The 13,993-nt window shown below is 37.4% G+C and overlaps 1 protein-coding gene across 5 annotated transcripts in view; it reads left to right on the top strand.

The window, feature by feature from the left end:
* Window positions 1–13,993, top strand: part of ANKS1B (ankyrin repeat and sterile alpha motif domain containing 1B) — a 441,565-nt gene that overhangs the window by 278,304 nt on the left and 149,268 nt on the right. For all 5 annotated transcript variants that reach the window (XM_087765654.1, XM_087765653.1, XM_087765652.1 and 2 more), the window contains one exon: window positions 3,729–3,881. In XM_087765654.1, the coding sequence (XP_087621780.1) occupies window positions 3,729–3,881 (153 nt within the window). The remainder of the gene's footprint in view (window positions 1–3,728; window positions 3,882–13,993) is intronic.

The raw sequence follows: 13,993 nt of genomic DNA, 5'->3' as shown, positions 1-13,993 counted from the left end.
GTCGTGACTTGAAGCTTAGAGATTTTATACTGCTCTGAGTCAATCAGTGTGCACATAGCTGCTTAGATGTTTGACACCACTGGTGCATGTGTTGTAGCTGGTGCAAAATGATTGAAATATTATACATGGAAATACAGTCAGTAGATAGGAGGGCTTTTTTCTTTCAAAAAAAAATCAATCAGCAAATAGCATCAGCAAGGAAGCCTACAGGGTGTAAATGATCTGTGAGAGGAGTCTAAGATCATGGTGCAGTATAGAAAAAAAAATACAAACAGTCCAAGAGCCGTGACCTATTACTGAGGACCGGGATAAGATGCAACTAAACTGCAGCTCTAATAAAGTAGACTTCCAGACAGATATTTCAAAGTGGTTTTTTTTCTATTTAAAAACTCCATAACATTTTATATGAAAAGCAGATACTATTAACGATACTGTCATGTCTAGATAACCAATCTGTCTGTCAATAAATATTTGAAAGGAAAACATTCAGCCAGCTATGAATGACAGTTTATAAGCTAGTTGGTGTTATTAACAGACAGAACAAAACTTGCCATACTAGAGGATGGATACTGAAAGTTTATTAATTTTCATATATTAGACATACTTTAGAAAATCTGTTTTAGATAAGAGATTGGTTCTTGGTTCATGACAAAACAAAATACTGCTCTTGTGCTGAAACTGCTGGCCAATATTCTAGTTCTGAGATTCATTTTCTGCAACAGGAGCAGCAGGAAGGGGCTGCCCTGCCAGGGCAGGTGGGCTGGGAGCTGAGGGGGGACAGTGGGGCAGAGAGGGAGCACCCGCACAAGGCGAGTGGGGCAGGGACAGTGGCAGTGACTGTAGACAGCCATGTCCCAGGGCAAATCCACAGGGACAAGGGCAGGACAAGGTCGATTCAGGAGGGCGAGTCGGTGGGTGAGGATCAGCAAGGTCCTTCGCTGGGCACAGATGTACCTACAGCATAGCTCAGGTGAGCGTCAGGGACACAGACCTGAGTTCACATGCAGCTCCTGCAGAAGGTGGGGTGGCCCCAACCTTCTCGCTGCTCTTTCTCACACGGGTCTGATCCAAGGCTATGCAACTGCACCATCCCTGACATGGTCTTGAACACAGGCAGTCAAATCTCTGGGGCAGGGAGAGCGAAAATGCTTGCAGAACCTGCCGCTGCCTGACAACAGAGCAGTGTTTCATTTCACGTAGCCTATTGAGTGACCTGATGACAATTTTGTCTATTGGCACCAAATCCAAAGAGTGAAATTGTCACAGAAGTTTCAGTTGTTCTTGGTCTTTTGCTTATTGAATTGTTCAGCTGTGTTTACTTGCCTGCAGCCCTTTGCAACACACCATAGTAGAGTGATATCTATTTTAACAACCCTTCTGATGGAGATCTCCAGTGGGAATTGAGAATTCAGAAACTTCCCATGCTGTGCTTGTTTTTTATAGAGGCTGATGAGTTACCAGAATTGTGGACCAGACTGCATGAGATTTCTCAATCAGCAGGTCAAAAAAAAAATCATGTTAAAATCATCAGGATTTATTAAACATAAATATCAAATAGGAATAAATGAAAGAAATCATTTTCATAACATGCCCCATCTGGATACATTGAAAATTGTTTCGAAGGTGCTTCGCTTTTCTTTGTTAGAGAAAGAAAACCAAAATACCTTATATCTTTCAGAAGTCATGTGTTCCCTGTGGGCCCTGTACATCTTCTTCATGTCTTCTCTGTATTAGATTTTTCTTCTTCAGTTTATTGGGTCCTTTCTTTTCAAGTGTCAGTTGTTTAAACGTACCTCATTTCAAATCAGCGCTTGAAATAAGCTTCCCAGGAGTCAGAGCTACCAGGGTCCTCCAACATTGTTGCAGTCTGCTGGACAGACTACTGTGAATCTAATATTTGAAGTAAGTCTGAATGACAATGAAAGGAGAGTTTGCCATGCTTTTGACATCTAAGAAAGAACTTCATTCTAAATTAGGATGAAACTAAATTCCAAAATGTCAAGTTCAACAACAAACCTGAACTCCCACTTTCTAATAGGACTCCTTTGTTACAGAAGTGACCTGAAAGGCTACGATTCCCATTGTTAATTATGTGATTTCTCTTGTCTCTCTTTTATGATTTAAGATAATAATTTCACTGTATCATTTAAATATTTCCATTAATATTTTATATCCAACATCTGCAGCAAAAGACCAAAGAGTAAACTGTCATATCCATGATGCAGTGTGCCTGCATCACTCCTCTCTGATACTGCAGGAAACCAAGATCAAGATCATGACATGCTGGCTTTCTGCATTTGAACAGACAGATCGACGAACACTACTGTGGCTTTCAAATGCAGACCTTATTTTTTTTCTCTGCTTTGAATTCAAATCATATTTCAAATAAACTGTGAGAAATATATTGGTTCGGGCAAGATATTAAGATCAGAATTCTCTCCTTTTTAAATTACTTTGACACTCACTTCAAACTTAAGCTCAAACCATTATGTTTCTGTCCCATTTCCCTTGTTTCTCAGAAAGTAGGAATGCACGTATGCAGGCAGAAATGGGAGACTGGCTTTCGCCATGCGCAGTGTCACTCTTGCACAGTCTGGAGATCCCATGCAAAACACAAGGTTTCTAAACCTCTAAAGCTTCTTAACAGTTTACTAGTTCAGTGTATTATCAAGTCAGCAATAGTTACACTTCTATAGAAAGATGATATGCGTATAATACTGTTGAAAATTGAGGCTATTGCATAATTTTTTCTACATTGTTCTACTTCTACTTCTGCCACTATTGAAAATTACTTTAAAATTCATAAAAACACTATGGTGTAACAAGCTGCACAGGTAGAGGCTTTATACATTTTTATCTTTAATGGCTAGCTTGAAAATCTTCCCTTGTGAATTGTGAAAGATAAATTGCAGCTCTTCACTTCTTAGTAGCTTAACAAAATTCAGAAAAATAAGATGCCAGTGGTATTTCTTAGTTTGTTATGAAAACAATATTTATGTGATTATGCTTTCTGTGCCTGTGTTGCTATATCAATGTAGGTGGTGCGCTTCTGTGTACGTCATTCTGTCAATTCCATTCCAATAATATTTGGTTCGATTGTCCAATCTCAAGTGACTTTACAGACAGAGAGCAATCTAAAATATTAAATTCCCAGGAGTTCCATGAAAAATGTGACCAGGTAGAGGAAAGAGACTTTTTTAAGCCTCCCCTGGGGACAGAAAAATATAGTGTGGCTTCAACAATTATAAAATATCAGATAACCTACTAGGAGAGATAAATTAGGAATAATATAACCAAGGCAATATGTTTCATTTGCAGTTTGATAGCAAAAGATCTATTCCTCAGTCTAATTTATTCCCCTTCTGTGAAATCTTAGGTGCAAATCTGACATTTTTGTGCAGTCAGTATATTAATAATGTCTCTTTCTCACTCTTTTGCCTTCCCTTACTTATGGATTCTCTGATGTCAAGTAAGAATTGAACTCATGCTACAATCTTAGTATACTCTGGATTAAAAGGCAAGCAGACATAAGAAAAAGATCCAGTGAAAACTAAGTTTTATTAGTGCTTTTGCTCACAAAATTGTTTCATTCAATCATTCAATCATTAAAAGAATGTTGATCAGAGAATAAGATAACTCTAACCCAAAGAAAATAATACAAATAACTGCTGTTCTGAAAGATGTTTAATGAATATTATCAGTAATTCTTACTCATTCTTGTTTTTCAGATGAAGCAGATTGGTCATGATGGCTACAACCCCACCTCTGTAGCTGAATGGCTGGATTCCATTGAACTGGGTGACTATACCAAATCCTTTCTAATTAACGGCTATACATCGATGGACCTTGTGAAAAAAATCTGGGAGATTGAATTAATTAATGTAAGTTGATCAATTTATGGCAGTAGTTCCTCCTAAATACATTATAGTACTTGCCCTTACATATCAAAGAGAAAGCACAAAAGCAAATTGCAGTACAAATACTGTCATCAAGTACTGTTAATGATTACAGCTTTCATGCCTATACCTGGGTTGACTGTATCCTTTGCTTCCATTTGCTTCGCCATTGTCTTTAGCATGGTATTCAATCAGCATGATTGTGTCACCCATTCAGGATGCTGAATGACATTTAAAGATGTATTTTGGTAGTTTATAGCTACAAAGCGTAAGTCTTTGCTTTTAAAGTGCCTAATAACAGTACTTCTTGTAAAGATACTTACAGTTTACTTCTTCCACATGCTCTAGCTAAATTAAACATAAAATAAGGAATCCTTAAATATAGTTAATAAGTTATACTAAAGGAACAAAATGTTTTATTTAATTATCACTCTTGCTTGAAACTTTATTTACATGAGTCAGTTAAATTAGATGCCCACATATGGGCAACCATGTGGACTGCACTGCAGAGTAGTTTGGAATGAAATTAATTTTGTACTATTACAGTGAAGACATTGACAGTACAGCTTTGCCAATGGAATTTTCATGTAAGATATGTCTGAAACTGAGTTGTTTCCTTTTATAAAAGATAGATGATTATAGCTTTGGATCTGCTGTGGCTTTTAAAATCAACTGTATTGTCAGTTTATCTGAACTTTAGGGCAATCTCTACATGGAGAAAAGCCCAATGTCATATTTTATTCGCTCTTCACAGACAAAAGGCTGTGCTCTTCCTTCCCATATAAGAGATACTGCATCTCTGCCTCTAATTAGTGCTTAACTTCCAGAACAGTCAAAGGGCTACCAGTAATCATAGTCAATCAAGCATAAGATAGAGCAGCTGATATGGCTTTATACTGGGAAACAGTTCCCAGTGTGTCCCAGGCTGGAGAAATGGAGAACATAATGATGATGCAAAGCCAAGTTTCAACACAGTAACTGGTGCAGGAAGCCCAAGCAGGTATAGCTCAAGACCAGCATTTAAAGAAAAGAAAAAAAAAAAAAAAAGAGGTATTTCATATTAACTGAAAGACAAAACCATTGTATGTTAGAATTTCATTTCTTACAGTCACATTACAATTAATGTTGACTAGCACAAAAATGTAGACTAAGAAGGACCAAACTCTGCTTTACATGTTATGTCTGTTGCATTCAATGTATGTTGTAGGTGTATAATTGAAGTCAGGATATGATTGATGCTATTACGGGTGTCTGCTGCTAAGCTATTTGTAACTGTGAGTCTTTTTTCTATAAGTGGCTGGAATTTTAATAAGAACTGGGGACCCTTTGCTCCAGAAGCTAATATAGATTAGCAACCAGCACAGAGTTGAAAAAAGTGGAAGTCTCTGCTCACATTGTCTTCTGTAACTTAATTTTGCATCCCAAACATTTTCCTATAATCAATTCGGAAACAAATTACCCTTTAGCTCCCCCAAGTGGATCATTAAAACCTCATTAAAGGCTTGTGGTTTGATTCCAAATTTGCTTAAACTGATGAAGAGGGAAGTACCTGCACTGAAGCTAACAGGAATACACTTCTGTAAAATTAGTATGAACCAGACCAGTATATGTCCCTCTAACTTTACAGCTGAACATCATGTTCTCGTTTAAGGCCTGTACTTCTTGGGAAAACGCTTCCTTTTGCCATTGGTTGCAAGAAGAAGCTGTTAAACAGTTGTTTAAATATTTGTATAGATATAGATACCTACAGAGATAAATATTTCTCCCATCTGATATATTACTGGATTATGTTGTTCAAGAGCATAGTAAATAAAACAGTTCTCCATTCTCTGAATTTCTATTTTAGTCCACTCAGTATATATTTAATTCCCACCAATCAGTAGTAGCTAACTGTAATGAAATAATGTTCACTGAGAAAATCTGTAGCTTAGAAAAGTATTTACTGTCATTTTTTTGTTTCAATTGAAGGGAATCTTTCAGAAATGGACAAGAAATTGGTTTGAAGCATTGTGCAGTCTGGCAGAACAAGATACTTATCTCTGACCAGCAGGCCTTCTGTCTGAAATCGATTTCAAAGGTCTCACTTCCCATTCAGGCGATGGCAAACAAGAGCTTATTACAGAAAGTTTTTCGTAAAGGAATGCATAAAGGTCAAAGCCACTAACTCTGGAATAGGACTCCTGACTTGAGTAGGTCAGAATCCAGATGCTTGAAAAATAAGAGAAAAAATAGACTCAACATCTTGAAAAGAATTCAGAGTACCCTTGGTTTGGTGGTTCTTGGTGCTTAAGTTGTAGATGGAGCAAGAAGTTTCATTTGCACTTACACCAAATATGCACTAAAAATGTATCAAGGGCTACATGTATGATAACTTTTTCATTTTGGCCATCAGTTTAAACAGTTGCAGCCACTGAATTTGACGTAAAAGCCATTCCTGCTTTGATGCAAGGAACCCCTTAGTTCATATTTGGTACTCCTTTCCATTAAGCCATTGGGAAATCATCCATGGCTTCTGGAGGGGGAGAAACAGATTTGAAGGTAGAGATAATATCTTTTATTAAGTAAACTACCATAGCTGAAGGGACAGGGGAGAGAAGGGGACATTTAATTTTTCACAAGCCCTTCTTTACATCTCAAAAAGTGAAAATTCTTTATTATCATCTTTCTGTTGTGATCATCAACTCACATGCCTGTGGATGAAGTTCATGAAGTTTTAGATTTTTTTCCTAGATCTAAACTAGTAATAAGGTCATCCTTTACCATAATGCATCTCACTATACTACTAGGAGTTTTATTTACCACATGCCTCTGAACTTCCATGTGTGATGCTGACCAAGATACTTTTCTTCTACTTCAGGGCATAAATCTTATTCAATTAAGTTATTAAACAAACAGTTCATTTTTTGAAAGACAGAAAGAAGAAAGAATATTCTGAAAGTCTCTCTGCAGCTGAATGAAGCTAGCCTCCCTAAATTCCCTTTATAAACTATAAAGGATGGTGAAAGAAACGACCATCCAGAGGATGATTCAGGGTGGTTACATTATGGTTAATTATCTGGATTGCTTCCTAGGGGAGTTTGTCTCTCCCTACTGACATACAGAGATGCTAAGATTAGCTTTAGTATGAGTTTTGATCCGCTAGAGGGTAGGAAGGCTCTTCAGAGGCATCTGGACAGGCTGGATCGATAGGCCAAGGCCAATTGTATGAGGTTCAATGAGGTTCAGTTAGGTTCTGATCCTGGCTTGGATCAGAAACAGTGTGGCCAGCAGGACTAGGGAAGTGATTATCTCCCTGTTCTCAGCATTGGTGAGGCCGCACCTCAAATACTATGTTCAGTTTTGGGCCCCTCACTACAAGAAAGACATTGAGGTGCTGGAGCACGTCCAAAGAAGAGCAACGAAGCTGGTGAAGGGCCCAGAAAACAAGTCCTATGAGGAGCAGCTGAGGGAGCTGGGGTTGTTTAGTCTGGAGAAGAGGAGGCTGATGGGAGACCTTATTGCTCTCTAAAACTACCTGAAAGGAGGTTGTAGCGAGATGGGGGTCGGTCTCTTTTCCTAAGTAGCAAGCGATAGGGCAAGAGGAAACGGCCTCAGGTTGCGGCAGGGAAGGTTTAGATTGGATATTAGGAAAATTTTCTTCACTGACAGGGTTATCAAGCACTGGAACAGGCTGCCCAGGGAAGTGGTTGAGATACCACCCCTGGAGGTATTTAAAAGATGTGTAGATGTGGTGCTTAGGGACATGGTTTAGTGGTAGACTTGGCAGTGTTAGGTTTACGGTTGGACTCGATGATCTTAAGGGTCTTTTCCAACCTAAATGATTCTATGATGCTATGATTAAAGTTAACCTTTGTGAGTTACCCCTTACTCCCATAGGACACTGGAATGATCAGAGCTTTGAATCTTCTTATCTTCCTAAAAAGAACAGTTCTTACTCTATTTTCCAACACTGTTTTACCATCCTTAGAAGTTACCATCTCGGCAAGCAAATTTAAAAAAAAAACCTGTGAGGAGAATATCAAGCATAAGAGAGAGGGAGAAGGTCTGAGACATGAGTGGTAAAGGCCATCTTCCTTCAGCTTCTCTGGTCCTCCAGCTTCATCATTTGCATTAAGAAGCAAATTCAATATGCAGCTTCCTGCAATTTATTGCAAATTACTCCAGAAAGGTAATGTCTGCTCTAACTTATGTGCTAGTTCCTTTCAGACTTCTATGTATACATATATAGTGTGTGTGTTTCTTCAAGCACAATCAAACAGTAATTACTTAAAGCATTTGAATCAGAAGAGTCATTTTAAAAGTTATTCATTTGTGTTTCTTGTGAGCTCCCACCAGCATTCTCAGTCCTTTTTCAACAAGCCAGACTTTGAAATTTAGATTCTGTTTCACTAATTTGTTTGTCATTTAGATCAAGAACTTTCCCAGATCCATTTGCTTTGTTATTTTCTCAGGTATGTGCTTCCTGGGAAGTGTTGTTCTAATTTCCTTATCCTGGGATTGTAAGTATTCAGAATGCCTTTTCCCAGCATTGGCTTTCCCAACACTTCTGGTTTTGTCTCCCAGGCTTCTTGGCTCATTAGAGAGGTCAGATTCTCTACCCAGATTCAGATATCATTTATTCGATGTTGTAGCTACATGGAACTTTTCTGAAATATATATAACCTGTTGGAAAAAAGTCTACTATGTTCTGAAATCCCCTAATCCATCTAAAGTGTGCACCTGTGCTTTAAAGTATAAATGCTCTTCTACATGACTAATCATATTATTCTTGTCTGTTATTCTGGATTACTTATGTAACCCTCCCCCTCGGGGAGTCACTCTGCAGGGAACTTTTACCAAAAAGATTCTTCAGGCAAGATATAAACAGCTCAAAAGCACAAAGCAAGTTATTTATTGTCTAACACACACAATACATTGTAGGACTAATGAACTAGGCATTAAATCAACCCCCACCAAATGAGTCACTAAGTCTACTGGGCAAGTAGTCATCACTCAGGTAGGGGAGGGCTGGCCTCTGTTGCTCCCTGGAACAGGCTGATCTATGATGTTGCTGAGTTGCTGTCTTCTGATTTCCCTTTTCTTCCTTGGGATTTTATACCTTTTCGTGTAAGTGTTGTATCCTTGAATGCTTGAGGTGCCAGTTTCTCCGTCTCAACAATCTTACTTATGTCTGCAACTTTACCTTTCTTATTTCGCATGCTTCCAGCCTGTGCACTCTCTCACAGCTTCTCACGCCCTAGCAAAATTTTCTCAGAAGAAAACTGAGAACAGTTGCACAGCTGCGCTGTACTGAAAGTAGGCCTTGAATCACAGATAGCTGAACTCCTGGGAGGAGGGTTACATGTAAGTGGCCTGGTTTACATTTCGTCTCAATTAGTTCATCCTGCACTGTGAGTTGCTTCTATTTTTGTACATCCATCTTCCACATAGATGATTCAGTCTTTGCCTCCTGCAAAATTAATATTTACCAAATGGTTTCTTAAACTCAATTACTGTCCGGATTTTGAGCTTTTGGGCAAGTGTTCTTGATACTGTCACTCACAAATTGCATTCCTGGTTTACACTAGGGTATAATGATTGCTGTTCAGGATCTGATCAAAGATACTAGAGAGAGAAAATAACTACCAATGGACTGCCTTCCATTAGTTTATAGCTAAATACCTTCAACCCTCCACAACATCATCGACAAGTTCCACAATTTAATTTAATTATATACTGTGTGAAAAAGTGATTCTTTAGTTATATTAAAGGCTGCTACATGATCATCTCACTGCAGCCCACTAGATTTTGAGGAATGAAAGAGCATGAAAATGGCCATACTGAAACAGATCAGAGGCTCTACCTAACCAGCCTATAAAAATGGCCTTAAACAAATGACCAGGGAAGGCTACGCAGATAGGACAAGCATACTATGAACTATCTGCATAGCATTCTTCTAGTTATTAATAATTTTCAGCTTGGACTTCTGAAATTGGGCAAGTTCTTCCCAGCTGGTCCTTGTCTTTCTTACCTTGAATGAGTTATTATCTTTACCAAGTTTTGTGATCTTACTGCTAGTCTTCTTTCTTATGGAATTTATAAATATATTGAAGAGCAGAGGTCCATTCACAGATCTCTTCAGAAGTTCACTAAGAACCTTCTTCCACTGTGAAAACTTCATTTTCTCATACAGTCTCCTGGTTTAACCAGCTATTTTATCCATCATCAACTTCATCAATGTACTTTTTGACTGTTTCAAAGAACTCCAACAGGCTTTTGAGATATGAGATGCCTTTACATGCAGTCACTTTAACTCTTCCTGGTTGTATTTATCTGTGTGTCCACTACTAGTATGCATTATTGAACTCCTACTAATTTGCCTGGGACAGGCTTAGAGGCCGGTGTTTCCATGCATCTTCCATGAACTCTTTTCAAAAATTGTCATCAATTTTATCACCCTCCAGTCCTCAGAAAACAAGAAGGTTTTAAAGGAAAAGTTACACACCATTGCGAACAATTCAGCAAGTTCATCCTTGAATTCCTTCTCTGTTTATCTTTCCTGTGCTATGGTTCATTTTGCACACTTCTATCATTTCTCTTTGCAGTCATGTCATTTGCAAACTGAAGAGTCTCAGTCCATTTAGCCATTCCATACTTCCAGAAATCTTGGCTCTGTATCTTTGTAGTCCTTCTCTGTACAGCTCCAATACAGAGTGCCAGCTATACATGTCTAATTTCAAAGTCAGAACTGCTTTATAAATATTTAGTTTGAGCCTATAGCTCTATGTAATAGCAACCACTGTATTGAACTTGGTTCTCACAGCTCTCATGAGGCCTTAGCCAACTAATGCACGTACAATATCAGTACAACTTATAGTCTCTGCTTAAAGAACTTAAAAATGGACCACATACTGAATTCAGATTCCTTGATCAGGTTAGCGTCTCACTTAGCAGCCTTCCGATGTACTCCAGCAAAGCAGATAGCAACTCCACAGCTTGATCGGGTAATACACACCAAATGGATCGATTTTGTACTGTGCTCCCTTGACAGCTTAATTTCCCATGCTCTATAGCCTGAAAAGATACCTTTTTCTTAGGAGGGCTGTCCTTCAGATTCTGTTTGACAAATTACTCTGCGACTCTTCTTCTCTTGTTATTACTTAATTTCCCAAGCGTGCCACTCTGCAGAGGCAGTTTTTTAAGAGGAATGAAACATTACATCTTAATAACATATTCTCAGACATTGCAACTGCAAATCTACAATTCCTGTTCCTTTTGCTCTCTGCCTCAGAGCCCTGTACTAGATTTCAGATCACTGAAAAGAATTAAGAGTGCTTGGAGCCACGGTCCTTTCTGATCTCCCAGAGACAGTGCTGACTGATAGAGATGCCGATAGCTCTTCCTGTAGTTGCTTTCTAAATGGCTCCAACAATTTTGGTAGTCAGAAGAGCTTTCAAGACTATGAGTCTGCATTAGCAATAGGGTATGGGATCTCAACTTATTAGGTATTTTGTTACTAAAAATAACTTCTATAGCTGTTGAGTTTAGAAAATTCTCTGTATGACTTTTTCCTTGTTCACTCTTTCCAAACATTCAGGAGCATATTACTAGTGTACTTGATTAAGAAAGTACTTGAAGTTAATTTATGTGAACCAATACTTTTAAAACAGCTACATATATAAACATGCACACGCACATATGTGTGTATGTATGTATTTATATATAATGTATATAATCGAAAGTAAGAATTCTCGAGCAAGCTAAATGATGGACTATCACACTTCAAATGTGAATGCCACTTCTGTAGAGACAACCATGTTGATGTACTGGTGCAAAACCAGAAGTCTTGTATTTCAAAGTTTCTAGGTAGCATAAAATGCTTGAGAATCTTTCTGACATTCTGCAAAAACAAATGTGCCTGTTGTACTGAGGAACAGATATTTCTAGCCTTTGAAAGTTTTATGGGAATCTTTAAAGTTCTCTGCCAGGCAGGCTGAACTTTGGGTTTTCTCACTCATTAGTAAAGTAGTAGTCTATGTATAGGATGCATTAAGACATTTAAGAAGATCTTTCCTACCACATTTGTGGTGGTTTTTATGTTAAATAACTACAATTTTGAAGTGGTTAATGCACAACCTTGATTGGTTTGAGGAAATATGAAAGAAACTTTCAATATCCATTCAAATTCTCTGGCTTATCTGTTCACAAAACTATCCTAATTAATGTAAATAGGACCAAGTATTAAGCAGTTTTTTTACAACAGCATAGTTGCTTATATATTTCAAATCAAATACTCTGAAGATGGATCTGGAACTGAATAGCTTTCATCATGATGTATTATTTCTTCATGAGGTAAGACGTATATGGATTTGCTCAGTTGCTCCTACATTAGTAGAGCAATGCTGCAAATAAGTTTACATTAATATGTGTTTGCTGCTACAGTTGTAAATACAAAGGATAACTCCCTGAATTACTCTTAGTTCCCTTTGAAATGGGATCAGTAGGTTCACTGCATATACAAAAAAAAGTTATGAGATATTATACAAATAGCAAATTTTTTCCATGCACAATAGTTGTGTAGATTTTGTTCATCCAGGGCACCCACAGAGATCTCAAAAGGGTTTTAATAATGCACATCTTTGTTTCTTTTGCAAGAATGAAATACTTACCAATTACAATCATACAGTAAATTTTCTCCATTGGATCTTGCAGTCATTTGAAAATGATTATTTCTGCTTTGAATACTGGTAGCAGCTCCATCAGTCATTCAGTTCCTAAATCATTGTGGATGTTACTGATCATTTAGAAACTGTTGTTATGTTATAGTATTGCAGTGGCTGTTTCTAGAAATCTTGTTGGAAGCTCTTTATCCTCAACAAATCCATTTGCCAGTATTGTAACTTCATAATGTTTAACTGTTATGTACAGTTTCTGCGTGTAACATTTTGCATAGGTAGTGATCTCATAGCCTTTGAGTGATTTGATGTGCAAACTTCCATGTGTTCCTCATGGTAATGCAAAATACTTTTTAAATACATCATCTTCTTCCCTCTATACTGTTACTTGCAAAAGATCAGGAGATGACATAAACCATGGCAATTTCTTCAAACCATCCACTGTTTACCTCTTTCCACTCCCACCTTGGATCATGGCAGTGCTCAGACTCAGGATAAGTGGGAGGAAAAACACTTCTTTTAGTTCAAATACAGTGCTTTATTCAGTTTACAATACAGCACAGTAAAGAGAAAGAAAAAGCATTTGCACTGTGGACATTTTCACAGCATTTATTTTTTGGTAGTATAATGGTTCTTTTGTAATCCATCTGGTGTCATTTTGCATTAGAGGTTATTTAAATAGAAGACATTATATAAGTACTTTGAAATCATTTCCCTAATTTTATATTTATATTTCCTTATATTATGGCAATAATAAAAAAATATTGTTTTCTGATTAAAAAATGATAGTAAAATAAACATGTTTGATCAGTAAATCTAGCCATTGAAATTTGCAGATTTCTTTTAATAAGTTTCCCGTTTCCTGCATTTATTTTTAAATGTAAGGATTTTAGTCATGTCAAAATGATATAATTTTTTAACAAACACTTTTACCTCTTTTCTGGGGTAAATCTTTGCTCTTATATTAGAATTCTTAAAACCAGAGGTTTTTTTCCCTCTCTCTTTTTCTCTTTTTCTTTCCCTCTACCCCACGCTCTCTTCAAAACAAATTATAATCAGGTAGTGATTGGCAGCAATTTTTAGCACTAATAATCAAAGCTGAGCAATTTTAGCACCTATTGTGTTCCACCTGCAGGATCATTTTCTTGTCCTGTAACACACTAGGTAGCACAAATGATTGATTTATAATGCAAGATAATTTTTTTATTAAAGCAACCTACTCTGCCTAGTGTCAGAGAGGGTATTCTCTCTGAAGTATCCTAACAAAATTCCCCTCCATTCAGGCGGCAAATAAATTGCCTTATCATCTGATTTTCTGTCTAAAATCTTAGTGTTCTATAAGAATGTTCATATTTCAAGTTTCAGAATATGATCTCCTTTCCAGGGAGTACAGCAGAAGCAGCCCAACCCAAGACTTCTTATTCCCTTTAAAAAAGATAGAAA

This window comes from Nipponia nippon, unplaced genomic scaffold (assembly GCF_047370975.1).
Source record: "Nipponia nippon isolate SJK-2023a ecotype South Korea unplaced genomic scaffold, ASM4737097v1 scaffold_3, whole genome shotgun sequence".
In the NCBI taxonomy this organism is placed as follows: Eukaryota; Metazoa; Chordata; class Aves; order Pelecaniformes; family Threskiornithidae; genus Nipponia; species Nipponia nippon.
Note: the sequence above shows the minus strand (reverse complement) of the source record. Positions and strands in the feature narration are given on the sequence as shown.